At 46.1% G+C, this 26,025-nt stretch overlaps 1 protein-coding gene across 1 annotated transcript in view; it reads right to left on the minus strand.

Annotated features, from left to right (window-relative positions):
- The window catches only part of Rarres1 (retinoic acid receptor responder (tazarotene induced) 1), a 36,638-nt gene that overhangs the window by 10,242 nt on the left and 371 nt on the right, over positions 1-26,025 (minus strand). Inside the window, exons 2-3 of the mRNA NM_001164763.1 lie at positions 6,619-6,684; positions 1,797-1,977 (exon numbers count right to left, since the gene is read on the minus strand). Coding sequence (NP_001158235.1) covers positions 1,797-1,977; positions 6,619-6,684 — 247 coding nt within the window. The remainder of the gene's footprint in view (positions 1-1,796; positions 1,978-6,618; positions 6,685-26,025) is intronic.

A 26,025-nucleotide genomic window follows, 5' to 3' on the forward strand; every position in this document is an offset into this window, starting at 1 on the left:
GGGCACATGTGTATCTTTGCTTGTGTATATGTGTGTCCTGGTCCATGCATGGAGGCCAGAAGAAGGTGTTTGTGGGATATCTGGCTTCCTCCAGGGATGACCAAATCCAAACTCCGTTCCCCGTGCTTGTGCAGAAAATGTTCTTCGTCACTGAGCTATCTTTCCAGCCCCAGGATATGTATATATACAGGATATGTATATATATTACTTTTTATATTATATATATATATATTACTTTTTATAGTAGCCAAATTTTTGTAGACTGTAGTATGGCCCCTATGAGTATACAGGACTTGGTAAGTGAACAAGGTCTAAATGAATGGTTCTACTGAAAAGTACCCTAAAGCTAATAAGAATGTGGCAATTATTTCTAGAAAAAGTCCTACACAATGCCAGTGGTTAAGAGCCTGTACTTCTCTATCAGAAGAAAGACCCACATCAAACAGCCTACAACCACCTGTAACTCCAGCTCTGGGAATCTGCTGTCCTCTTCTGAACTCCATGGGTGTGTCCACTCACTTGTGCACATTCACACACATGCACTCACACACATGCACACACACACATATACACATGATTAAACATCCTTTTTAAAAGGGCAAATGAGCCCTATTTCCCAAACCAAAAGGGGAAATAAAGCCTTCCATATGACTATGGATTTCTAAATTGTCCTAAGTTCACCTATTCCAAGCAGCATAAATATCTTCAACAATATATTCTGAATTCTCGTAGTTCTTTGGCTCAAGATTTGGTCCTTGTTGTCAATGGGTGAGAATCATTTGAGACTCTTATGTTAGAAATGCCGGCAGCAGTCTTCATTGCTGATATTTAGTTAGTGTCAGTAAGTGGGGGCAGATGCAGTTAGGAATGGAGCCTGAAGTTCTCGGGCGTGGATGAGGATTTGAGGGGTGCCTGGGCAAACTAGCAGAGAGTGTAGGATAGAGAGGGGTGCCTAGCCAAACTAGCAGAGAGTGTGGGATAGAGAGGGGTGCCTGGGCAAACTAGCAGAGAGTGTGGGATAGAGAGGGGTGCCTGGGCAAACGAGCAGAGAGTGTGGGATAGAGAGTGCTGCAATGGTCAGAGGTCAAGCTCCTACCCAAGTGCAAATCCAGAGATGACTTTTGTGGCTTGGGAAATTGGATTTGCCAGTAAGTGCTGAATGTCTCCTGCTGCCCACATACTCTGTTGAGTGCCAAGATAAATGAACTGTGCTGCACTCCAGCTGAGTCACTGCAGAGGGCAGGGCACATCTCTTGGAGACGGCTCCACTGCCCATTAGCTGCTGACCTGAAGTGAGATAAATATGGCCCCTACGGCAGCAGCCCAGAATGGCCCAGACAGCCACTCAGCCAGCCCTGGGGAAGAGGGGCTGAGTACAGGCACAGGGTGTCTTGTCAGCTAAACCTCCCCAAGGCCAACAACAAAACGCTAGAAATGTCACCTCAGGTTCTAGACTTCCCTGAAATCTGCACTATAATCTATACACACTTTCTTTTTTCTTCAAAAACTTCTATTTCTTATTTGTAGAGTCAGCTCTTGGGTCCTCATTCTAGGATGCAAAATGGTCAGCTAACGCAACTCAGCTTTGGGTAGCATTAGTCTATTGTAGAGATGAACAGAACATGACACCCTTGAGCCTTGTTTAAATAATGAGACACATCACAATTCATAGCTGAAATTGAGCATCTGTCCAGATTTGCAAATGTAAATAATCGATCTTTTTAAGGTTCAGTGATTTTATACATACGTGTATACATGTATTTTCCTGACATAGGAAACCCAGTTACTGATCATACCAGGTATGCTGATGCTGTGCAGAGGAGTCTTCAATTGCTTCATCTGCTTGTAAAGCCGATAATCCTTCTCTTGTCTCTTCACTTTATCAAAGAGCCGTGCGCACGTTACATTAACGGCCGGTCTGGGTTTTTCATTCTTGAAAAACACCCTCGCAGAACATTTGCCCAAACGTTCACCTTCCTGAAAGAAAGGTTTGACGTTACCCAGGAAGGTCCCTTACCAACTGTGCTCACTGCAACTCACACAAACACACGGACGGAGAATCCAGTGAGATTGGCAGGCCATCACAACAGATGGAGCTTACTTTATAGAAGGTGGGTTTTCCTGCTCATGGCTTGTGATTAAGGTGAACTGTAAACTGGCTAGAACCCAGACACACCTGGGAGATGGGCCTATAGGCATGACTGTGTTAATCAGCCTACCTGCTGTGGGTGTCTGTGATCCTGGCCTGTATACGTGGGGAAAATGAGCTGAGCCACCCATATATTCACCTCTCCTGCTTTCTGGTTGAAGGTGCAGTGACTTCCCTGCTGTGGTGGACTATGAGACAAATCCTTTGTGTCTGTCTGCTTTTGTTAGTATTTTATCACAGCAACAGAAAGGCAACCGAGACACGACAAGGGAGACACGACAAGGTAGTCTTCCATCTTTGTTGTCCCTTTAGCATTATCTTTCTGATTGCCTCTGTACATAATAATGCCAGGCCTCTTGCAAAGAAATAGCATTGATGTCTGTTGAGCCCTTCTTGGCTCAAATGTCTAAGGGAAGGGCTGCCTCACTCTATCTGGAACCAACTCTTGGCTGATTCCTTGGGTCCTTGAATATTAAGCTTACTAACTTGAATTGGAAGACAGAGCTGGTTCCTATTAATGAAAACACCAGCATGTCCACGCATGAATTTGCTCCTTTCATTCCATATTTAAAGACCAAAATGCTAAGTTTAAAAAAGAACTCACTCTACATCTTAAGTTCTCAGTACTTGAATAGGTGGTCCCTGTCTGAGCTCAGCTACTAACCCCTGCTATAATAATTCTGTGTACCTATCCTGAGATCTAGTCCAAGTTAGATACCTCAATCATCCTCATCTTGTGGCTTCTGTGAGCACCCTCACTTATTTCAAATCCCAAAACATCATAGATTCTCCTAGACTTCAGTTTTCTGCTCTTGAATAGTAGTTATTCAATACGACTACTTGAATAAAGACCATTTTGGTCAATGGTCTTTAACTTGACCATTAAAGCCAAGGACTTAGCCCCAGAAAACTGCGCATGCTCATACCATCAACATTAGACTTAGAACAAGGAGTTCATAGTCACAAGCCACAGCCCAAGCCAAGCCATGGGCTCCTAGTCTGGCTGTCGTATCCAAATGTGGCTGGTGGAACAGCTGAAAGCAGCAACCTTCATTTCTTTTCTGTGGTTTAAATGGCACCCTGGTTAAGGCAAGATCCAGAAATAAACTCGAAGGGCCCACAGTGAAAGAAATTATAATCAAGTTGGATCTTCAAAGTAAGCCTGCTTCTAGAACTAGTTCGGAAAACTGAAATAAGCTTGCCATGTGCAACTTTTCTCTTACAGTGCCTGTTCTGGGCGGAAGGAGGGGCTTCTGGGGCACATTAGCATGCTAATTGCTGGTGCTCCTTAGAAGAACTGGAAGGTTCCCATCAGAGCAGCCTTCCCACTCCTTTGGTGTCTGCCATCCGCAGTGAAGAGGACAAGAGCTGGGCACAATGTCTCCTCTGTCTAACCCACCAGACAGCTCCATGGAAGCAGTGCCTGGAAGATGAACAGCTGACTTCCACTCCTGCTAGCCAGCTGCACTCATGTGGACTTACTACAATCCCAAGTCCAGAGCAACGTGTTGTTGGTCAGGGAAAAAAACAAAACAAAACAAAAAACCAGTAATTATTATCATCCCATTAGCTTTACTCTCAGGCTGTCAGTTTGCAAAACTAAAAATTAAGGGCATCTTCCTAATCCTTTGAAACAAATTAACTCTAAGGTTAATAAGCCAAGTGGGTTTATTGTTTGTGAATTCTGGTAAGCTTTCTTCCAGAGGCACTGGGTTAGGGATGGCCTTGTCCCTGATGCTCTGCCTCCCTGTGACCCTTTGATGTGCAGCATGGCCTGAAATTCCCAGGCTTAGACTCAGACCACCACTGCTGACAATCTGGGCTGGCCTAAGCCTAGCTCCTCACAGGGGTGTTCATCTGCTTCTGATTTCCACATTGGGTTTCTTCTTACTCTTTCCTGAAAATGGGGTGAAGGCAACTTAGCGAATCATGGGGTGCGTGGCCAGGATTGCAGTGAGGCAGGTAATGCCGGAAGCCTGCATGGGCCCTGCTCCGTGTTCTATGCAATGTGTCTACGTATGTGATTCTTTAACCTGATATGGAATTGGCCTCGTGCTATGCCAGCCTGCCAACTAGAAATGTCACCAGCTGACAGGAAAAAGAACATATTGGCACTCCATGGTGAGTCACTTTAAGGACTATGAAGTGTAAGGAGGGACACCCAAGAGAGCTGTGAAATTCTCTCCCAGGGGCCCTAAGGAAGAGGGAAACGACAGTCATGTGGACACTTTAAAATGCAGATGTGTAAAGCGCTCATTGTTGAAGGCCTTAATAAAAGATCAGAAAAGGGAGCTGGTCCCCAGGCATGGTCTAGTGATTCCAAACTGCTGCCACAGAGTGCTCTAGCCACTGAACTGCAGCCTGACACTTGGGACCTGAGCCTTTGACCAGGACAGATATATGATCATGCGGAATTCCTCTAATTTGCATGGCCCCTGTTTTACATGGCTGAGACTGCACATCTGGAAATCATGTGCAAAGTGGCTCATGCTAACTCCTACAGCAGTACCTGCCAATCACAACGGTCTGCCTTCACGTGACAGGACTTGTACATCATAAAACGGCACTCAAAGAAACACAAATGCTGGGCACAGGAGACCAAGCTACAAGTCATTTGGTCAGGTGGGCCCTGGAGGTCCTCAAAACATCATGACTAAATAGTAGGGCCCTGTTACAGAAGACACCAACCATGTTTGCAGAACTCCAAGAAGTCAGTCTCAAACTGACCAGGAAAAGCTCCCTGCAGCCTGGTTCTCCTAGAGCTGGAAGGTGCTCTGCAGGCTGCTGGAGGTGGAAAGGTGATCAGAGATTCAGCACCCTGTAAGCTACAACATGGCCTGCCAGGAAAGCACCATTGTCATGATGGTTGCTGAGGGAACCATCTAGACAGTTTCTACTAGAGTGTGAGGTCTATCCCATGGGAGTAACTTCATGTCTGGTACTGTAAGCCTTATCTTGGGAAATCGTAGGTCCCAGGGGTGCCGTTTCGATAAATAGTCACATTGTCACACTGCGGAAACTATTTATGTTTATTTCCATAGGTTTAGGTCACTTTCAACCTTGGTCAGAGATCTTTCTTTTTGCAGTGAGTTGAAGTCAATGCCCAGACTCATGACTGGTCAAAATGCTGAGGATAAATGCCTGCGTTCTCAGCCATAGATGAACAAATGGGATATCTACATCAACCTCCCTCATCCAAGGCTTGGGGAACATCAAAGAAGAGTGCAGAAAGAATGGAGGAGCCAGAAAGGTGGGGATGAAAAGGACGGAAAGGCTGTCTTTGTGTGTATGTGTGTGTGTGTGTGTGTGTGTGTGTGTGTGTGTGAGAGAGAGAAAGAGAGAGAGAGAGAGAGAGAGAGAGAGAGAGAGAGGAGAAGAAGAAGAAGAAGAAGAAGAAGAAGAAGAAGAAGAAGAAGAAGAAGAAGAAGAAGAAGAAGAAGAAGAAAAGAGAAGAGAAGAGAAGAGAAGAGAAGAGAAGAGAAGAGAAGAGAAGAGAAGAGAAGAGAAGAGAAGAGAAGAGAAGAGAAGAGAAGAGAAGAGAAGAGAAGAAGAGGAGCACTGGCTGTTCTTCCAGATGATCCAGGTTGATTCCCAGCACTCACATTCTGGCTCACAACTGTCTGTAACTCCAGTTTTAGGGAATCCAGTGTCTTCTAGCCTCCAAGGGCATCAGGCACACATGCAGTACACAGACATACATGCAGTCAAAGCACCCATACACAGAACCAGTTTTTAAAGCTGTCTTCCCTGACATGGCAGATGTGGTGGCCTGTTGAGGCCCCACTCCTAGCTGAGGAACTATTGGCAGTTGATAGCCAATGGGGAGGGGAGACTCACTTTTCCTTGGTGATGCAGCCACTGGTAGGTTGCCCATGCCCCAGTGTATGGCCCCCAATATATCTGTATGTGAACAATACTAATCAGCCTCAATGGGCTACTCCTAATAATCACAGTAGTAATAATAATGTACTTGGAGGAGGAAGGTAGGTTGGTGGGTGTCAGGGGGAATTGGAGAAGGTCCTTGGGAGGTAGAGAAGTTCAAATACATTGTATATGTATGAAATTTTCAAAGAATAAATTAAAATACTTAAAAATGAAAGCTGAGCATATTGATTTAAGAAAATATTTGCTATAATTGTAAAACTCAATGGAGTCTCCCCAGCAATCCTGCCTTGCCTACAGGCTACTTTCTAGTTACTGCCCATCCCCCTGCCCTTTTTGCAGCACGCTCAAAAAGCTATTTTCCTATCACTGTAAAGGGTGAGTTCACTTGCCGCCTGCCAGTCCACCCCACTGCTGTGGTGGGCACTCAGTCTCTTATGCTTTGTTCTTTCATTCTTGCAAACAAGTAGGATGAAAAATGAAAATCTCCAGGCTTTACTTGTTCATATTCTCACTTCTTCCTCTAAAGGCAAGACAGGACATATGGACCTTGCTAATAGGCTGCATCGCTAATCGGGACGGCTTACCTGCTCGGGGTTGTATTGCTCTGTGCTAAATACCAAGTCCACTTCGCAGCCTTCTTGAGGGTTGACCTGAAATACAAAAACTTCATCTTAACACAGTGGGAGAAATATAAGCATTTTCATATCCATAATATTCCTGTTGGGTTATGGTGGCACTCATCTTTAATCCTAACACTTGTGAGGCAGAGGCAGGCAGATTCCTCTGAGTTTGAGGTCAGCCCACTCTATGTAGTGAGTTCTAGGACATCAGGAGCACAGGGAAAGCAAAGCATGGTCTTGGGGCTGGAGAGATGACTCATTGGTTAAGAGCATTTTCTCCCCTTTCAGGAGACCCAGGTTCAATTCCTAGCACCCAGATTGTGGCTAAAAACTGTGTGTAACTCCAGTACCAAGGGAATTAGTGCCCTCTTCTGGACTTCAAGGGCACCAGACATGGGTATAATGCATTTACATACATGCAGATACATATTCATACACATAAACTTTTAAAAAATATTAAAAGCATTATGTCCTTGGGCACTGTGGTTTGTCTGTGGAGTTGCTGTATACATATATATATATATATATATATATATATATGCCCCAGTAAAACTGGAGAGTCTTGAAAAACAGAGACTTTGAACTGACCGGACTATTTTGCTTACGGTTTGGTACCTACTCAGAAAGACGAAGCTGGGGAAAGGATGTGGTGAACACAGAATGGAAGCTGACTTTTGTGACAGTAGTTAAATGAGAAACGGGCATGTGCACCAGCCAGGTGGCAGTTCCTCCCTCCCCTGGGTGCTCTGCACGTGCCCCAGGCCCCGATCTGGGCACTCGGGCTACAGGCAACAGGAACATAGATGAAGGCTTCCTTGTGTCACGCTTGGTCAAATAGAATATAGGCAACAAGGGAGCAGTGAATTTTCGAGTAAGAGCATCAAGGGAGGTGCCTGAAACAATGCAGTATCCACGAAGGGGGATGAAGGACAGTCAGGCAGCCGCCACGTCTAGATCTAGTGATGCCCTACAGGCAGAAATAATTGGAGGGGTTTTCAGATCTTATGCTCTTTGCCATAGTCTTGATATTAAGTGATCCCTAAAGATCCTGTGCTAAAGGCTTTAAGGCTTAGCGCCTCAGGGCACCACTGGGAGAGGTAGGACTTTAAGAGGTGGGGTCCAATGACAGGTCTTGAGGCCACTGACACATGCCGTTGCTAGAGACATTGCTTAGTCTCCTCCCTTTTCTATCCTCTCCTTCCTGGCCATGAAGTGGGCCTGTGATGTGCTTTCTCCCCTCAGACACCGTGAGACAGAGCCACGATGGATTGAAACTCTGAAACCATGAGTCAAAAGTGAAGCTTTATCCCTTTATGAATAGATTGTCGTGAGCACATGTTGCAACCAAAAGCTGACTGACACGGCCTCCCCTTGTAGCAGGCAGGCAAACTCCCTATGTATGTTTGCATGTTTTAAGCTTCTGAACTAATTCTAGCACATATTTTTTGAGTACATTTAAATTATCTAGAATTTTTATATTATTTGCCATCATTTTAAAAAACAAAACAAAATGATCATTCATTAAAAAACATTATCTTAGAAAAAAGGGAATTTTGTGTTACACAGAGCTGAAGTCATCTCACATAATGCTGTTTAAATGGAATTTTATCATTAATTTCATTTGAAGTTTGGCCCAAAGACACAATGACTAAACATAGTTATTTTATCTTAAATAGATCAGATGCCATCCATCCCTACAATTATATCTGGATAAGAGACAGCAGTGAACAGCATTCATTTATGTAAAAAATACTTAAATATGGAAATGCATGGCTGTTTGTGGAAGAGAATGGTGCTTGTTGGGGTTCCTTGTAAGCTTTCAAATATGTTACCAGAGCTGCACAAAAGTCTCTCTGTCCACCCATTCCTCCATCAGGCAATGGGAGCTAAGAGACAGACTATCCTAGCCAGCTGTCCCAGAGCCTACTTCCGTTATGGAAGCCATGGACAGTCAATGTGGCCAAAGGCAGCCTGAGTGTGAGTCCTGATTTTAGGAAGATTTTCTGCAGCAGGCAAGACCTGAAGTAACTTTTCAAAATTTCTAAATTATTTCTTTGGTGTGTGTGTGTGTGTGTGTGTGTGAAGGAGGTCAGAGGGGTAACTTGCAAGAGACGGTTCTCTCCTAGCATGTGGGTGTGTCAGGGACCAAACTCAGTTCATTAAACTTGGTGGTGTTATGGCTAATGTTTTAACCTTAAATAATTTTGTCATACACACACACACACACACACACACACACACACACACACACACACAAAAGGCCTCTAACCTGTAAGTACTGCTTGCTCAATGACAAAAAACTTCCTTGGAATGCTGGGGGGCTGTACTTCATGTAAGATAACAAGCTGTGGGTTTTCGCTTCTGTAAACAAGCTTGGTTGCACCAGCTGCACAGGATGTATGCTTGGTCGCATGTAGGCAGGATGCATGTCAGGGCATATGCTTGCTTCTGATTGAATGAAGCCAGGAAGTACATAGCCTCATGGGCTCTGCCTTTATAGCCCTCTGGTTAATATAAACTGGTGCCATACTCTGGGAATCCTAAGTATGGAGCTGTCTGTTTTCCATGGTCCTGGCCAGTATTTAATAAAGCCTGTTTTGGCTTAAAAAAAATGTGGTAGTGGTCTCATTCTCACCTGGTGGGATTAACAGTGCAAGCATTTATACACACTAAGCCATCTTACCAGCTCCTGCACTGAGTCATCATTAGCTCCACAAAAATGCAGAAACAAAGGGTAGGATTTGGTATATCAGAGGGGATGGTCAGAGTCCAAAGAAGGCACCTTTCCTTGCCACAGGTTCTAGCCCTTTAAGGGCTGCTCTGGCTCTGGGCTCCACATGTGACCCTGAGGACCTGGTATGTTCCCTAGGCTGTCATAACGCTGTGCTGTCTTCTCTGTGGGAGTCAGAACGGCCCTCAGATTTTCGGATGAGAGGGGCAGGGGGGAGGGGAGCACTGAGGGAGAAGAGAAGGAGGAAGGAGCCAGGCTGGATCGGAAGCATCTGAGGTGTGCAGGAGGACTTAGCAGAGAGCTAGACGAGACCCTCCAGGGATGAGATGGAGAAGAGTCAAGAGGAACGTCAGCTTTCACGTCAGTAACAGATCAAGGCTGCTGATTTGCCAGACAGTGCTGATTTGCACTTTTTTGGGGGAGGGGCTTCCTTCTTGACTATTCTTGGGTAGGAGGGGGAAGTAGAGGACCAGGACCATGTTCGTCAAGGCTCCCAGCTGAGTCAGCGTCCCTGAGTGTTACTTCTTTCCTATTTGACTTGCTTATTTTAACTAGATACCCTTGAACACTTCTACGTTGGATCCAAAATAGGATTCTAGTACTTTTAGTTATCCTTTATCAAGTATCAAGTCTCGCTCTTATCTAATCTCCCCAAAGCCTCTCCCCTCTTCCTTACCCCAAGTCACAAGCTACTTAGCTGGCCTGTGTGAGATAAGCCCAGGAGTCAGCACAAGTGGGGGGGGGGGGTGTGGTTGCCTTCATCTGGGGTGGGGCCTGAGCTTTGACTCTCACTCCATTCCTTGATTGGCAGCCTTCTCATTCAGCAGTACCCACTCTAGGGTGACAGCATGTCTGCCTTACTCCAACCCTAGGCTAGGTGAGGGGAAAGCAGGCAAAAACAATACCACTGTCTGCCCTCAGGCAGCCCAGAGCAGAAAGGACTCAGTTATAGGCCACTGTGGACATGGCGATCTGATTAGAGTTGACTTATGAGCTGTGAAAGGATGACTGATCCAATCTAGAAGTCTGGAGGTGACGTTTGAGTTCAACTCTGAAGACTGAGGAGAAGCTGACTTTGGGGGTGGGGACGGGAGCGGGTGTGTCATCTCACACAGGGGAAGGGAGGGTTGAAGGGACTGAAGGACAGACAGGCTAAAATCAGTGGAGGAAGCAGCTGACTAGGTGGGCAAGGGTTGCCTAGCATGTTATAGTGAGCATGACTTACAGGAGGGGGGGGGGAGAACAGAAAATGGATACCCACTAAAGGAGGTAGGATGGAACAGGACGCAAGAGAGGCAGGAAGCTTCCTGAGGGGACACAAGGGCAGAGGGGCTGGAGCCAAGGTGGGGACCCTGAAGTACACGTGGTCAGAAGTGCATGCTGTGCTGGCACAAGTCCATTAGAAGGTACAAAGGAGGGGCTGGAGAATCGAGAGCACTGGCTGCTCTCACAGAAGTCCCAGGTTCAATTCCCTGAACCTACATGGTGACTCCCAACCATCCTTAACTCTAGTTCCAGGGGCTCTGATGATCTCTCATGATGTGTGTGCCTCAGGCACACATGTACTGCACAGACAGACAGACAGACACACACACATACATATACATACACACGCAAATAAATCTGAATTTTGAAAAGGAAGGTACTAAAAGAAGTTGCACACAGTCACATGTTATGTACAGTGCTATTTGGTTAACCATGGACCACAAATATGTGGTTCTATAAGATTAATATGCCACTCTGGTTGAATGAAAATGTACCACACAGGCTGGAGAGATGCCCCAGTGGTTAACTGTTCTTTCAGAAGACTTGAGTTTGGTTCCCAGCAGTCATAATAGGTGGCTCACAGCATCTGAAGCCTAGCTCCAGAGGCTCTGTTGCTCTTTTTTAGTCGCCATGGGCTCCTAAACACACACACACAGATTAAATTAATCTTAAAAGTGTAGCCTCTCGAATTACATATAATGTACAACACTTGATAATACATTGCCATGTTCCTGGTCATGTGCTTATTGTGGTATGCTTTTAACATTTTAAAACACATCCTACCTAAAAAGGAAAGATTGTGGTCGAACAGTATGATGTACTAGGTTAGCAGCAACTGAGCACAGTTTGTCCTCACGCATCTCTCAGTTGCATTAATGAGCCACTCCTAGTGACCTATTCCATCTGCTTTTGTGTGATGACACACTATAATGGTCATACAAGGGAAAATGGCCCAACTCTGCAATTCTCAGTACATGTCCCCATTGTTCAGTGACAAATGGCCATAATTCAATGCCAGGAACACATTTTATATTGAGACAACACGCTAGCATCAAGGATTATTTGAAATGCTCCTGTTTGCAAAACAACAGACATCAGACTGGGCCAGCACTGGGTACTTTCTGAACACTCTCCATGAGCTAAGCACTCTAAGATAGCTCCGAAGGCCTGTCTGAGCTCACCAGAAGGAAATTCAAAGTAAAGAATTGTGGGTTGTCACCGTGTAGCTCCTAGATACGAGCTATGGCGAGGTAGATGGGATCTGCTGTAGGTCATGACTTGGGGTTATAACTGCCTTGCCTGACTGCTGGGAGTTAGCCTAGTACAACCCGGGGGTCACCAGTCTTCATAACTGACCAAACCAAATCTGTATGGGCATTCCCCAACCTAGAAACCCTGCTCTGTATGTCTCAGAGGAGCTGTGAGCCGACTGATGATGGGCTGACTCATGAGGGTGTTCACTGTGCTATCGTGTGGTATGCTGATGTTAGAGGCTGACTTCAAGCAGCTAACATGGCAGTGCCTTCGTGGAATAGTATACAGCAAACCTAGGGAACAAAGCAGGCACATGTCCAGCAAAATGGACAAATCCTAAAAACCCTGATTCGCACACAGACCAACATGTCTTCCATAAAACAGTTTCAAATAGCATATGCAGCTGACATTTGGAAATTGTTGTCACTGGGAGGGTGGTGGGAATGGGGACAGGCATAAAAATGATCTCTCTCTCTCTCTCTCTCTCTCTCTCTCTCTCTCTCTCTCACACACACACACACACATACCCTTGCCACTAAAGAAAGTTAGGTACGGACCTTGAACCAGGAAGTTGTTTCATCAACATCTTTGACCCCCACCCCCACCCATCCCTGTACCTTTCCAAAAACAAATTTAGAAACAGGCTTCTAAAAAAAAGAAAACCACAAAAGCTGGGCTGGAGAGATGGCTCAGCGGTTAAGACTGCTCTACCAAAGGTCCTGAGTTCAATTCCCAGCAACCACATGGTGGCTCGCAATCGTCTGTAATGGGGTCTGATGCCCTCTTCTGGTGTGTCTGACGACGGTATAGTCATATACATAAGATAAGTAAATAAATCTTAAAACAAAAACAAAAACAACAACAACAACAAAACCCAAAGAACTTAAATTAATCCAAACCACAGTGACTTGGTGTAAGTGCCCCATTTCATAGCTTAGCTTAGTGTTTTCATAGTTTTCTCACTGTTAGAGCAATTGGGTCCAGGAATGTGTGAAACACAATGCAAGGTTTTAAATCCAGCCCAACTCCCAGGTCCTGGGATAGCTACTCATGGTCAGCTGAATCCCTCTTGCCCACACACAATCTTTCTCAGCATCTTGAACAATAGACTGCTTGCTACATCTGTGTTGTGAGAAGTGAGCCCATTCAATTCATTTTTATTGGAGGTGAATCCAACACTGGGCAGAGGGGAGCCAGCCCTAGCTTTCCCACCATAGAGAGCAGACTGCAATGAAGTCAGAGCATCTAATGCCCAGCATCTCATGCCACCCAAACTGACCATCTGCAAAACAGATGAGGCCATCCCACTTTTCTTAAACATAGCCAGAGGCAGAGAGCACTATTCTCATGTTTTCCAGAATAAAGTTCTTTGCTAAGAAGCAAGTGGTCATGTGACTACCACAGTGGGATTAGCAACTCCTTACTGCAGACTTCATTTTAATTCTGGGTGAACAGTTTATGTGCTCCAGCCTAGAACACAGTGCCTTATAACCTGGACCATAGGCAGTGTATAGGTTATGTTTGAATCTGGGCTTTGGGCACTTTGTTTGCATATTCCTTAGTGCCTGCTCTCCAGTGGCCATGGGAAGAGTTGTGCCTGCCTCTCCTGGCTGTACTGTCCTTCTGGATTCTTGTGCTTGACCTGCAGTCGTTTGGCAGTGCGGGAGGCCTACTTTTAAAGTCCCACTGCATACAGTGCAGTGCCTTCAAAGACCCAGATTCACCATCCATTCATCTTTCTTTTTTGGTAAGAGAAACACTCAGATCCTTATCAAATCAACACTGTGTCTATTTAGTACTTAAACAAACAAAGCAAGTGGCAAAGCACAGGGAGGGGATGTATTTAGTTCTATGTCTGTACTATTACAGTCAGTCAAGCCCATCCGTCTGTCTGTCCATCCATCTGTCTATCCATCTATCTTGCCACCCATCCACCCATGTACATCTACCACTCTACTCTCTGCCCTACCTGACATCACATAGATCCTGTGCAGGAACTTACAGCACCACACCTTGAGGTAGAATATTCTCACCATTGCTATTTTATAACGAAGAAACAGGCAACTTGTCCCAGAACAAGGGATTGCCCAGTCAAGAGCCCCCAGTTGTCGCATGTGGCCCATCCCCAGAGCCCATCCTTCCCAGACTGTAAGCACAGAGGTGACAAAAGCAGATCTCAGCAGTCCCTTCTAAGAAAAAGGAGACTGGAAGCTGTCTGCTGGTGTGTATGCATGAGGAAGAGGCGAGACGAAGCCTTGGCTCGAGATGAACCTTGTGCTGTGCCTGCAAACCAGCTCCTGTAGATGAGAATCTTTCTCTGGGAGGGAGTGGCCAGGAAGGGTCTGTGTGTTGATTGCTAGGGTTTCCTAGCAAAGGAACACAAACTGGGTGGCTAAAAACAACAGGTAGTTTTCCTCTCTCAGTTCTGAAGGCTAGAAGTCCAGGGTCAAGGTGTCAGCAGGACTAGCTCCATTTGAGACTGCAGGTGGAATCCATCTTTCCTCTTCCTGGCATCCCTGGCTTGCAACTGCATCACTCCAGTCTCTGCCTCTGCCTTTGAATGCATTTCTTCCCTCTGGCTGTCTGTATCTTCTCATGGCCCTTTTATAAGGACAGAAGTCACTGGATCTAAGGCCCAGGCTAATACAGTATGATCCATCATCCCTTGATTACATCTCCCAAGACTCTACAGTAAGGGAACACTCACCAGCTGGGTTAGGACTTCAACAGACCTCTTTGGGAAGAAACAATACAATCCTTAACAGCTTGGTCACAAAGATGTAGAAAGAACCCCAAGGACAGATCCTTTGGGACAAATTGTGAATGGAAGCGTGGTTCAGGATAGCTGTGCAAAGTGCCAGAAAAGATTAGGACTAACACAACAAGAGAAAGAAAAACTGCCACTACTCAGGAGCAGCCCAGCTGGAGAGCTAACACTTTGACACCGGGAAGTCTTGGGGTTGAGGTCACAGTACTGGGCAGGGGCTGGGTTAGAGGAGGTCTCTTCTAACGTCTTTATTCTTGTATTGTAGGTGTTCACCAGAGTGCCCCAGGGGGCTTGCTAAAACTCTGTGTGCTGGGCCCACCCACCGAGAACTAATCCAGTCAGTCTGGGTGGAGTCTGAGAATTTGCATTTCAACAAATCCCAGCTGATATCAAGGCTGCTGGGCCCTGGACCACACTTGGAGAAGTTCTTTCTAGTTGCTGGGTGGGACTGCTGAAGTTCTGAGGGACAGGGAGTGACCAGTAAGGCTAGCAATCATCGTTCACATTCATTATCAGAATCAGGGACTTCCTTCAAAGCGTGGTGAGTGTGAACACCTGGAGTCTCTGGAGAATCAAGCTATGATGCTTCAGGAATCAAGGTGGTAAGTCTATCCTCTGCTTCAGCAGCAACTGACACACTGTCAATCTGGTATGGGCAGGTTTCCAGTTTTTAAAGAAAATTCACTCTTCGCTTCCTATTACAAGAATAAGTACTTTGCTGAACAGTATTCCCCTCTCAAGAGCAGGTGTCTTAAACAGTATGACCAAGGTAGTTTATACAGGAAAGCATTTCATATCGGGCTCCTGGTTCCAGAGGGTTAGAGTCCATGGCCATCACACTGGGGAGCATTGCAGCAGGTGGTAGGCAGGCAGGAGGCAGGAGGCAGGAGGCAGGAGGCAGGAGGCAGGAGGCAGGAGGCAGGAGGCAGGAGGCAGGAGGCAGGAGGCAGGAGGCAGGAGGCAGGAGGCAGGAGGCAGGAGGCAGGAGGCAGGAGGCAGGAGGCAGGAGGCAGGAGGCAGGAGGCAGCAGGCAGGAGGCAGGAGGCAGGAGGCAGGAGGCAGCAGGCAGCAGGCAGCAGGCAGCAGGCAGCAGGCAGCAGGCAGGAGGCAGCAGGCAGCAGGCAGCAGGCAGCAGGCAGCAGGAAGCAGGCAGCAGGCAGCAGGCAGCAGGCAGCAGGCAGCAGGCAGCAGGCAGGCAGGAGGCAGGCAGGCATGCAGGTAGGCAGGCATGGGGCTGAGTAACTTTATCTTATCCACAAGCATGAGGCAGAGAAAGCTAACTGGGAAGGGTATGGGACTTCTTCAGGTGAGATTAAACCCTTGAGAATCTTAGGGGTCAAAGTCCTCCGTTCAGTAGGGTCCTCCCTCACATCTCCACCCCTAGTTACAGCATCTCATGCCTTAGTAATTAGTATTTAAACTCTAGATACCCTCTGAGGCTGGGATTTTAATTTTTGTTGTAATTCTGCCAATCTCAGAGTTAGGGCTTTGGTTTGATTTTCTACAACTTGAACTCCATGGTTGCTGGAGATACTCTTCCACGGGACACTGAGAAAACTTTAGACTCTTTATACACATCTGGGGCCAGGCAACTGTATCACTGAGTGCATTCTTGTCCTTTGTTAGTTTATCCAGAGATGCTAGAAGCAATGAGTCAGAGCCATTATTTTCCTTATGTTTCAAGTTTTATGTGTAAAGTCCCTAAATTCTTTGCTTCTCATAATAAGTGAATCCAGATAATTAAATACATTGATCTCAGTGAGTTTGTTAAATGATTCACACCAGGATTTCTGGTGCTTTTTGGTACTTTCAGAAGAGGCTTTGAAGGAAAATGAGATTTTGTAACTTGTGATTCATGTAAAAGAGTTGTCTATGAGCCCGTGGCCTGGGGCCGAGAACAAAGCAGAATAGGCAAGGCTGTTGTTAAGACATTCCTAAGAACAGCTTGACTGTAAAGATGAAAAAGAATGCAAGGACAAGCAGGGCTATCTTGTCTGGGTCAACACCACCTGGCCGGAACCTCCCCTCTGTCTACTGCCCCTTGACGCCAGGTAAAGTCATACATCAACTGGTTGCTATGTGAACAAGATAAACCCCCAGCCCACAGGAACAAAGTCCTGATGCCCTTTAGCTGACATGTAATCTTTCTGTTAATGTTTGAATAAGCCAATAGTGTGTCGCTATGCTGAATTCCACACCTCTAAGCCCCTTACCCCATAAAAACCCCTAGCTTCCGAGCCTCATGGTCAAATCCACTGTCTCCTGCGTGAGATACATTTCGACCCGGAGCTCTGCCATTAAACTACCTTGTGTTTTTACATCAAGGTGTTGTGTTCTGTTCGTGATTCTTGGGTGCACGCCGAATGGGAGTTGAGTGGGGGTTTCCCCACTAGGTTCTTTCAGCTTCAGTAACTGTAGCAGTCAGCAAACTGGAAAGCCTGTACAGCTCTGTACAGCTCTGAGATCTAAGCCAGACATGGTGGTGTACAGTTTTAATGAGAGTCAGGTGATCCCTGTGAGTTTGAAGCCAGTCTGGTCTACACAGGGTGAGTTCCAGGGCAGCCAGGGCTATGTAGAGAGACACTGTCTCCAAAAGAGGATTGGGGTTATTAGAATGGCTTCCAGGCTATGGCCCAGCTAGTCCAACAATGGCTTTCCTAACAGAAAGGCCAAATATCCAGTAGATATTTAGTCCTTGGGGCTGGATGTCTCAGCCAGTCTTCAGTCTATGTGAGAGTCCCAAAGAATCTGTTCTAACACCAGTGAAGAAACCCCTCAGCATCAGGGCAGATAAACTTGTCAGTGAGAGTGAGGGAAACAGGCAGAGTAAAAGCTCTGTTCTCCCATGTCCAAAAGGTGAGCTGCCACCAAAAGGTGTGGCCCAGATTTAAGGTGAGCCTTCTGACTTCACAGGATCCCAGATTTAGGGTGGGTCTTCCAACCTCAAGGTTGACATCAAGAAAAATCTCTCACAGGGGTACCCAGTTGCTTGGGTTTTAGTTAATTCCATATGTAGTCAAGTTGACAACAGATATTAGATATCACAGCAGGGGTGTGTCCTAAGACCTGTAGTGGATGTTTGGAAACACAGACAATACTGAGCCCCATATGTGGTGTGTTTGTCCTATAAATTCATGCCTATGGTACTGTCAGTAACGTAGGCACAGTAGGGGATTGCTAGGCTAATCTTAGGTGTTAACTTTACTGGATTGAGAAATGCCTAGAACATTAGTAAAGCACACTTCTGGGTGTGTCTGTGAGAGTTTCCTGAGATGATTGCCGTGTGATGAATGGGAGGGAGAAGGGCGGGCACACCCTGAATGTGGGTCTAACAAGCTCGAAGTGCATGCAGATGGAGCAGAGATGGAATGAGGAGGAATCTTACTCACTCGGGACTTCTCCTCCTCTGGACCTATGCGGCACTTTGTTTAGAATTTATTTAAAATTTTGAAAGAAGTTGAGTGACTACTTTTAATAGTAAAGTTTTTTTCTCTCATAATTCCATACATGTACACTGTGTTCTGGTACATTCGACATCCTGGGCAGGCATTATTACTGCAGCCATTATCTGCGGACTCAAGATTGGTCAGTCTTTGAATAGACACTTGCACAGTTACTCTGGGACTTTGGCCGGCCTCACGTTAGGACTGAATCGTTGGCTTGTTTTCTTCTTAGAAAGAAGTGAGGAGCCATTGGTTTCATGGGCTTTCCATTCTTCAGGGACCATCCTGCCTCTCACTGTGTAAGGCAAGCTAATAAATCATGCTAAGTTATATGTACATCTTATTGGTTCTGTTCCACGAGGGAACCCTGACCAATACAGTGAGAACGAACAATAATAAACTAGAGCAGCTATAATATTCAGTGATAACATTTAACAATGCTAACTCTAGCATCCTTAGTAGATAAAGTTGCTTCAATAGAAGCCCCACGGTGCTGTGCCAGGTGATCTGATAACTGGATAGCTACCAGGTGACTACAGGCAGGTAGCACTTACAGTGTGGGCACACTAGACAATTGGGTGATTCACATACAGGGCAGGACAGAGTGGGCTAGCATGAGATTTCATACTATCAGGATGAAAAGGAATTCAAAACTTGGCAATTATTTATTTCTGAAAACTCCCACTTAGTATTTCTGCTATTGACCACGAGTAACAAACCACAGAAAGCAAGAACCATTGTGCCAGCGCCGGCTGCTATATATGGCATTTGTGTAAGCACCAAAAAGTAAAAAGCACAGGTTCTAAGTGCAGCTCTACTAATTCGGGTCTTATTTTCAGTAAAAGCTGTTTGTCATTAACCACAAAGCTATTTTCATACTAATGGAGCCAAGATGGTTCCCTCTGCATCTGGAGACAATCTTCCTAGGCTTTAACCATTAGGTACCAAGTTTCTCAGTTTCTCAGTTTTTGCTTTGTTTCTGAATTACTGTATAAATCATTGGTCTGTGAGGTGTGAGTATAAAAGTATAAGAGAGTACAGAAACTGAGGGACCGAAAGATAAATGGCAGATGTGCGCCCATCTTAAGAGCACAGTCACAAATTTAACCCTCTAAGCTCATTTACAACACAAGAACTTGAATGATGAGTCACCGGAAGCTCATGTGTGAAAGGAATTCCCATGCTCCAGCAAAATCCTGCCTCCTTTCTCCTCTCTGCCATTGCTAGCTAAGCCCTGGCCCCGCTCCTTTTCTCTTAAGGCCCATCTAGGGGGAGGTAGGCACATGAGAAGAAGCAGGTTGCATTGTCAAGGGCTCAGCGGCTTCTAGTCTCCCCTCGAACCACTGGGACACACCACTCTAACATTCTGTTTCTAAATGTCCCCTCCGGCTTCATCTTTGGTGAGAAAGCATAAATGCCACACTGTTCCAAGAAAGGCAAACCTCCCCACCTCATAAGGTTGCTTTTATGAGTCAGGCTCAGTTGGAGAAAAAGAACTCATTTGTGACTAAAAATTGTTGTACCATTCTTAGGTTCTGGACAGACTGCATATTACATTATACCTCGGAATTATATTATTGCATTTTCTCCTTCCAGGCAAGGGTTGATAAAACAAACTGAGTTTATATTACAAACGTCGGTTACTGTCAGAACAGGCCACAGCCAGTGGAGCACAAGGACATCTTTTCCTGTGGACACTGTGCATTAGCAGCCAGACTCAGTGGGCCAAGATGAAAGGTGTGTTGACTTCCATTTGGCAGAATCTGGATTCGAGTTCTTGACCTGGGGAAGAAAACCAGAAGGGAAATTGCCAGGACCTGTCCACAGCTTGGTTCATCTCTGGGCCCATAGTGGAAGGGAAGGGTAGCTATAGGATATGCACAGCTTCCAAGGTCTCTGTCCAGTGAGGAGGGAAAAGAAGGGCCTTGGCCTGGCCGTCTCCAAGTTTCCCAGTGATCTCAGCACCCTCCCTGCTACTGTGATTTCATTTAACAGTTATCTGAACCTTGCCTGCAGCAAGGCCTTGTGCCATCATAGCGAAGGAGCTGAAGTCATGTGACACGTCCTGACCAGTAGAAGCTTCTGGTATAATCAGAAGACATGACTACAAAGAGAAAATAAAGCTGACTGTTCAAAAGTCAGGTCAGCATCTAGAGACTGCCATATCCAGGGATCCACCCCATAATCAGCTTCCAAACGCTGACACCATTGCACACACTAGCAAGCGTTGGCTGAAAGGACCGTGATATAGCTCTCTCTTGTGAGACTATGCCGGGGCCTAGCAAACACAGAAGTGGATGCTCACAGTCAGCTATTGGATGGATCACAGGGCCCCCAATGGAGGAGCTAGAGAAAGGAACCAAGGAGCTAAAGGGGTCTGCAACCCTATAGGTGGAACAACATTATGAACTAACCAGTACCCCGGAGCTCTTGACTCTAGCTGCATATGTATCAAAAGATGGCCTAGTCGGCTATCACTGGAAAGAGAGGCCCATTGGACTTGCAAACTTTATATGCCCCAGTACAGGGGAATGCCAGGGCCAAAAAGTGGGAGTGGGTGGGTAGGGGAGAGGGGGGAGGGTATGGGGGACTTTTGGGATAGCATTGGAAATGTAAATGAGGAAAATACCCAATAAAAATATTTAAAAAAAAAGTCAGGTCAGAACAGCACCTGGTCCAGGAAGTTAGACAGAAGACAGGCGGTTACAATAAAATACTGCCAGTTTCAAGATCGAAGCAAAGGGAGCGAGGGCAGCCAGTTCCCAAGAACTATAATGCCTGGTAATGTCGGGAAGTATTTTAAAGGGCCTCGGGACTGGTGTGCTTGGGCAAAAAAATGTCCCTATAGACATTGTTATGAAATGGTATTTCCCCAGGGTCACTCACTAATTATATGGATTGATAAGATTACCCTAGTTTATTTTGGAGACAGATGTGACTCAGATGGCTTTGAGCATAAGAGACAGAACCACGAACCAAGAGCACAGTTGACACCAAGAAGAGGCAAGGCAATGGGGCTTCCCCTAGGTTCCCAGGGCAATGGAGGCCCTGGGACACTTTGCTGTCAGCCCAGTGTGACCCATGTTCAACCTCTGACCTCCAGAACTACAAGTGAATCTATTTCATGTTTCAAACCCACTAGCATTATGGTAACTTGTCATATGGTGGTAAGAAGAAACAGAGAAAATTAGTTGTGATCCCTAATGTAATCTTCGCTGTGGACACGTGCGCTGGGTGAGCCTGTGGATTCGCATTCATCTTCTGTGCAAGTACACACACGCTTCTCTTTCGTAACTGGATTCTAGGGGCGGATATGCCCTGAACAACCATAACAAATAACCCAGACTAGACACTTGTTATGCCTACTAGCCTTAACCAGCTTGGCTCTCTTATTTAATAAACATTCTCCGGGTGAGCTGCCACTGCCCTGCCTGCATGTGTGCACATCTAAGCACGGAATGACTCACTGCTAAGCAGTCATTGTAACTGTGTATTATTAAAGATCACTCTTTTAGGCATTGAGTATTTGCGTTCAGTTTCCAGTAGCACCATTCTGAGCCTTAAAGGAAGACTCTAGGGCCCCGTGTAGATCGATCACTCCACCCCCACTAGGTTTTATGTGGAGCACTACCAACACCACGTAAATACAAACATCCTGGTCTTACACGTAGGAAACCAAATTAAAGCGTTGTGGACAGGAGGGGGGGCATAGAAACAAAGCCAACTTATTATGGAATGGTTGAGGATGTGCCCACTAGCTAGCTCGTCTGGGTACAGTTAGCTTAGGCAAAATTGGGGGCAAATTGCAAAGAAAGCCAGGCAAAATTTTTACCCCTGCTGACGTTCCACACTCAATGCAGACCCAGACTCTGCCCTCTGGGAGCTGGAATGATGGGGCAAAGACTATACTGTGCCTAAGCATGGTCATGTCAGGGCAGGAGTGTGCTACCTCTCTGCTCTGTGTTACAGTGTCTCCCCCACCAGGCAGGGTGCAGGTCTGAAGTGAACATGGTCCACACAGGGGTGCCTCTGATTTGGCTGTTGTCTTGTGAAGGTCCTAAAAGCGGTAAAGAGCTTTCTTTCAGTGAAAGAAAACACTCCTTCGCTTTCCTCTTGTATTATCTTCCCTCCTGCGTATGCACCGCAGCCTCTTGAGGTCCCCAGTGTTAGCTTCCATGTAATGCGTTCTACATAATGCACTGCTTTCCTATTCTTAAGACTGACCCTGAATTATTGACATTAATGGAGGCAAGCCTTCAAGAGGAGCCGTGATTAGGTGTCTGATACTGGACTAAAGTGCTCCGCAGATGGAAAAGTGGTGAGGCTCTTTCTTAGTGGAGTATGTGCACTTGGCGCTGTATGGCCCCGGGGACACATTTTGCTCCTGCTTCAGATCCATGCTACTTTGAATCCTGGAAGTACAGCCACTGCTCTACCTCCTGGCCTGACAAGGGTGGCCTGATGGCTTGCCTACATACCTACGGGCTAGCCACTCGCCATTCACTTACTGCCTAGTTAGAAATCTAATGTTGGGTGAGCGGTGAAGAATAGGCATACAAGTGTGTCAAGGCCATTGGCCATATTTGCTTCCTACTGCTTAGAGACCATGACCAAAAGCAACTTGGGGAGGAAAGGATTTCTCTGGTTTACACTTTCCCAGAGCAGTCTCTCGCTGCGGGAAGCCGAGGCAGGAACTCAAGCAAAGGTCGCAGGGCTTTACTGGCTCCCTATGGGTTGCTCAGCACCCACTGTTTTTTTTTAAAAAAAAACACAACCTGAGACCACCTGCCCAGGGGCTGGACCTTTCCACATCAATCATTAACCAAGAAAACAACCCCCAGAGACTTAGCTATTGGTGGATCTGACGAAGACATTGTTCTCAGTTGGGGTTCCTTCTTACTTCCTTTTGGTCAAAAGATGACAAAAGCAAACCAAACCACTGCCACCACCACCACCACCACCACCACCACCAACAACAACAACAACAACAACAACAAGCTAGCAAGCACACTCACAAAATCCAAGTTAAATGCTCCAGAAAGAATTGATGAAGTTGTCTCTTTAACTCTTGCTGTTTTGAGCGAGCCAGGATTGTGGAGGAAGGGGAAAGGGAGGCTGGAGGGTTGGGCATCCCACCCTCTGCAAGCACACACCCCGCTGGCAGGGAACCATAACTGACACTGAAATGATGTGCTATGGACATGCTTGCTTGCTAGGAAAACCCCATGGAGTTCTAGTTAAAGGACCCTCCATAAATATAAAAGGACCCATTTATACTCACTGGTTTTTATTGCCCTTCTCCCACTACACCTTGCCTGTCTGTTTGCATTGTGTCTGGTCTGGGATAAGAAATGGGTGTTTGTCAATTCCCCCAAATCAGCTGATCCCAGAATGAGTTGACTTTCTTAGGAAGTATATGCCCAGGAGACTGTGCTCAAATCCCCCAAATTTCAGTGAAAGCAATATTTCTAGTAATGGAAAAAGCACCCTGGGCCTGATCCAGGACAACCAGTACCTAAGAACTTCCACTACTGCCTGGAATCTTCCCCACACCCACTGTGGTCCTGAGGCTGTGCTGTGTGGTAGCAGGAAAGTTGAAAATTTTGATTATGAATAGGTAGTGTATGGCCAGGAGCAAGGTGACATCAGGCAGGCAGGGATAGCAGAGAACACAGGCAGCTGTAAAGTCTCCTCTGCAATTAGGAACTGAGACCAGGTCCTTGCTCTTTCTTACACCATAATCTGCAGTGATGGCTGCATCTGACCACCAGAGGGCAACAGTGTTTCTAGAATGAGGACTCTGAAGCACTAAAAAGAGAATCGAGGGAATCTTAGAGCTGGAGTCATTTGGGTGCCTGGCTTTCATGCTTTGTTTGTTTTGTTTTGTTTTGTTTTAAGACGAAATATACAGCAAGAACTGCGTCCCTCATCACGACCGAGTTTATGCACATGTTTCTGAAACACGACTCTCTGCTTTTATCATGTGAATACATAGTCTATAGCCCACATTATTTCATTACATAGAACTAAGAATATAGCTCAGTGGTAGGACAGGTGCCTGGGGTATAGACACAATACACACACACACACACACACACACACACACACACACACACACACACACACACACACCAAAACAAAACAAAACAAAAAAAGGAAACAGCAGCACCTGCTTCAGATTCCAGGAAGCCAGTCCTGGTTTCTCCATTCTCACAGAGCCTTGCAGGCCCTTGCCAGATGTCTATCACTTCAACACTGGCCTGCTTGATCGTCTTTAAGGGTGGAGTTTTAGTAACCTTTGAAGGAAAACAATTTCACTGGATTTGTGGAAGAACTTGATTCCTGGCACACTGGCCTCTTTTCCTTGGCTCCTGCAGTCACATAAGTGTTAAATTATCAGCGAGGTTAAGGGGAAATGTAACATTGTTTCTCATAGCCTTGAGTTCCAAGTTTATCTGTGTTCACGCGCATACACCACCATTTGGGATGAGCTAGGGTCACCTTGAAGTGACCACTACAGATGCTGAACAGCACCCAAGCTCCTGCTGACACGAAAGGAGTGAGCTCTCCTTCAGATGTTGAGAGCTAGCTGCTTTTGTAAGGATGCCAAGGGGTAGCTGAAAAAGCCCAGAAATGCTAGGTATTTTAGGAGTTTAAAAAAAAATGACATTTATTATGTGTGTGCATGCATGCTGTAGCAGGCACGTGGAAGTCAAAGGACAACTTGGGGGAGTCAGGTCTCTTCATCCACCTCCTGGTCAGAGGATCAAACTCACAAGCTTGCCAGCAGGCACCTTTACCCAACGACTGTCTCACTAGTTCTATTTTATGATTTTTTTAAAAATCATATTGGATTGAAAGAAAATAATCCCTGGTATTTGAAAATTGGTGAACTTTGTCCGTCTGGGTTTGTTTGTTTGTTTGTCTGTTTGTTTTAATAGAGAATTCTCCCCCCCCCCACCCCCCAATAACGAGGGAGGTTGTCATCAGGGCTCCTCTTTCCTCAAAGAAGAGGACAAGATCTTAAGTTGTGACTTCATTTCTCCGGTGAACTAGTAAAGGCTGGATGGAGCCTGGAGTAGAGACTGTCCCTGAGACAGTAAAGATTGTTTTGCTGTTGCTGTTTATTTAACACTCACAGTAGTTTGCCTTTTTCTAGAAATAAGGAAATAAGGCTGAGAGTTACGAAGGTGATTCACATCATCTGATGCTACACGGAGGATGGTCTTTATCATCACACCAATTTAAATCTTATGCTCCACTCTACAGAAGATGCAAGGCTGCGGATCTGTGGCTTTGTGGAACACCCCGGGAGCCTCATTGCCTCGGGATTCCGCAGTTGTGTAACTTTAAAAATCTGTTTAATGAAGAGAGCAACACATCTACAGCCACTGTCCGGAAATCAGCAAGCGATCTAGGAGCTGAAAAGTTTCGATCGCCCTTTCAGTTATGCAGAAGACGGCGGCCCTGTCACTCCCTAGTTAGATTAAGAAGATACCAGAACTGAATGGTCCCTGGTCAGACCCCTGAGTAACCTTTACCACTTTATCCCGAAGCCTTGCACTGGTGGCCTGCCATGAACAACGAAACTCTAGAAACGTGTCTGCGATGTAGAGAGCTGGCTTAGCTTTTGTACACACACACCTCCCCTACTTTGGTAGGAGCCATAGAGTCTAAGCCATGAGTAGACTGGGTACACAGTGCGCATGCCAACACCCACACTGGGTACCCCGACCAGGGGCTGTTATTCATGGGACCTTTTTTCTTAGGTTCTCAAACACGCTAAGTATTTCTGGCCTCAGAAATACCGGAAAGGCAGAGGCAGCGTTGGAGGGCTCCGCGCCTCTCGCGCGACACAAGCTCAGGCTGGGAACGCTGCGGTCCCCGAGCGTGTCCCGCCGCGTCGCGGC

The sequence above is a fragment of the Mus musculus genome, chromosome 3 (assembly GCF_000001635.26).
Source record: "Mus musculus strain C57BL/6J chromosome 3, GRCm38.p6 C57BL/6J".
NCBI classification, from domain to species: domain Eukaryota; kingdom Metazoa; phylum Chordata; class Mammalia; order Rodentia; family Muridae; genus Mus; species Mus musculus.